At 43.4% G+C, this 1,760-nt stretch overlaps 1 protein-coding gene across 2 annotated transcripts in view; it reads left to right on the top strand.

Moving 5' to 3' along the window:
• Window positions 1–559, top strand: part of il10 (interleukin 10) — a 33,041-nt gene extending 32,482 nt beyond the window's left edge. For both annotated transcript variants that reach the window (XM_061985414.2, XM_061985415.1), the window contains exons 6-7: window positions 167–229; window positions 367–559. In XM_061985414.2, coding sequence (XP_061841398.1) covers window positions 167–229; window positions 367–477 — 174 coding nt within the window. In that variant the 3' untranslated portion in view covers window positions 478–559. The remainder of the gene's footprint in view (window positions 1–166; window positions 230–366) is intronic.
• Window positions 560–1,760: the final 1,201 nt, after the last annotated feature.

Below are 1,760 nucleotides of genomic sequence, written 5' to 3'. Positions count from 1 at the left end.
GTTCCAAACATTCCCTCTCACGTGACGCACGGGGACGCGCGCCAGAAAACGGAAGCGGCGACAAGACGCGCGCGCGCGCGCATCGTCCGCAGCCTGGCGAGGCGGAATCTTGCTCACATTTCCGCCGGAAGTCCCGAATTTTAACGGCGTCTTCTTCCTCCCGCAGCGGAAGTACTTCGCCTGCCAGACGCAGTTTGACGTCATCAATCTCAACACCACGTACAACCAGGTGAGTTTCCCTTTGAAGTGCCGCCTCTTTCTCCAGGGGACATTTTTATTTTTATTTAATTTCATGTATTGTTTTGTTCTCCTCGGACATTTTTATTTTAGTTGAATTTAACGTATTGTTTTGTTTCCGGTCCCCAGCTGGAGAGCAAAGGCGTGTACAAGGCCATGAGCGAGCTGGACGTGCTCTTTAACTACATCGAAACTTACCTGGCGTCTAAACGCCACAGAAGCCATTTTGTGTCCTCCTGAAAAGTCCCTTGTTTGTAAAAATGTGCATTTGTCTATTTATTTGTCATCAATAAATGAAGTCGGTGTCTCCGTACTTGAAGTACTTCCTGCACTCTGCATGTACCAAAACCTCAAAAGGTGACCTACATCCTCCACTTACCAGCAGCATCGTAAATTACCCTCAGAGGGAATTTACCCGGGTGCTAAAGTTGGCACACGTTTAAAAGAAACACCTACACTGCACCCGGAAAGTACTCAAAGTTTATTCCTAAATGGAAAACATTCAGTTTTGTCCTCAAAATTCTACACACAATACCCCACCATGGCAATGTAAAAAAAAAAAAAATTGGAGCTTTTTGCAAATTTATTAACAAAAACTAAGAAATGACATGTACATAAGTATTCACAGCCTTTGTTCAATACTTAGTTGATGCACCTTTGGCAGCAATTCCAGCCTCAAGTCTTTTTGCATACGATGCCACAAACTTGGCACACCTGACTTTGGACACTTTCAACCTTCCTTTTTGCAGCGCCTCTCTACAGGTTGAATGGGAAGCGGTGGTTTTCAGGTGCATTCGTTCCTTCATTCCGTCCTTCATTCCATCCTTTGTTCCTTCCTTCCTTCCTTTGTTCCTACCTTTCTTCCTTTGTTCCTTCTGTTCTTCAATCCTTCGTTTTTTACTTCCTTCATTTCTTCCTTCCTTTGTTTTTTCCTTCCTTCATTTCTTCATTCCTTTGTTTTTTCCTTCCTTAATTCCTTTGTTTTTTCGTACGTTCCTTCGTTCGTTCTTTTGTTCATTTGTTTCTTCGTTCGTTCCATCCTTTTTCGTTCCTTCGTTCGTTCCATCCTTTTTTTGTTCCATCCTTCCTTTGTTTTTTCCTTCCTTCGTTTTTTTGTTTTTTCCTTACTTCCTTCCTTTGTTTGTTCCTTCGTTCGTTCCATCTTTTTTTTGTTCCTTCGTTCTTTTCTTCCTTCCTTCCTTCCTTTGATTTTCCTTCTTTCGTTCTTTTCTTCCTTCATTCCTTTGTTTTTCCACTACATAGCAGGGCTGTGAATCTTTGGCTTCCACATGATTCCTATAAACCATCTCCCGCTCTGAGAACCTCAGGGAGTGGTCTCCTGCTGACATGTTAGAACCATATGAACCATCTCTAGCTCTGAAAACCTCAGGGAGGGGTTTCCTGCTGATATGTTAGATCCATATGAATTATCTCCAGCTCTAAGAACCTCAGGGGGTGGTCTCCTGCTGACGTGTTAGAACCATTTGGACCGTCTCCAGCTCTGACAACCTCAGGGAATGGTC

The sequence above is a fragment of the Nerophis lumbriciformis genome, linkage group LG23, assembly GCF_033978685.3.
Source record: "Nerophis lumbriciformis linkage group LG23, RoL_Nlum_v2.1, whole genome shotgun sequence".
In the NCBI taxonomy this organism is placed as follows: Eukaryota; Metazoa; Chordata; class Actinopteri; order Syngnathiformes; family Syngnathidae; genus Nerophis; species Nerophis lumbriciformis.
This window is presented reverse-complemented; position numbering and strand designations above follow the sequence as displayed.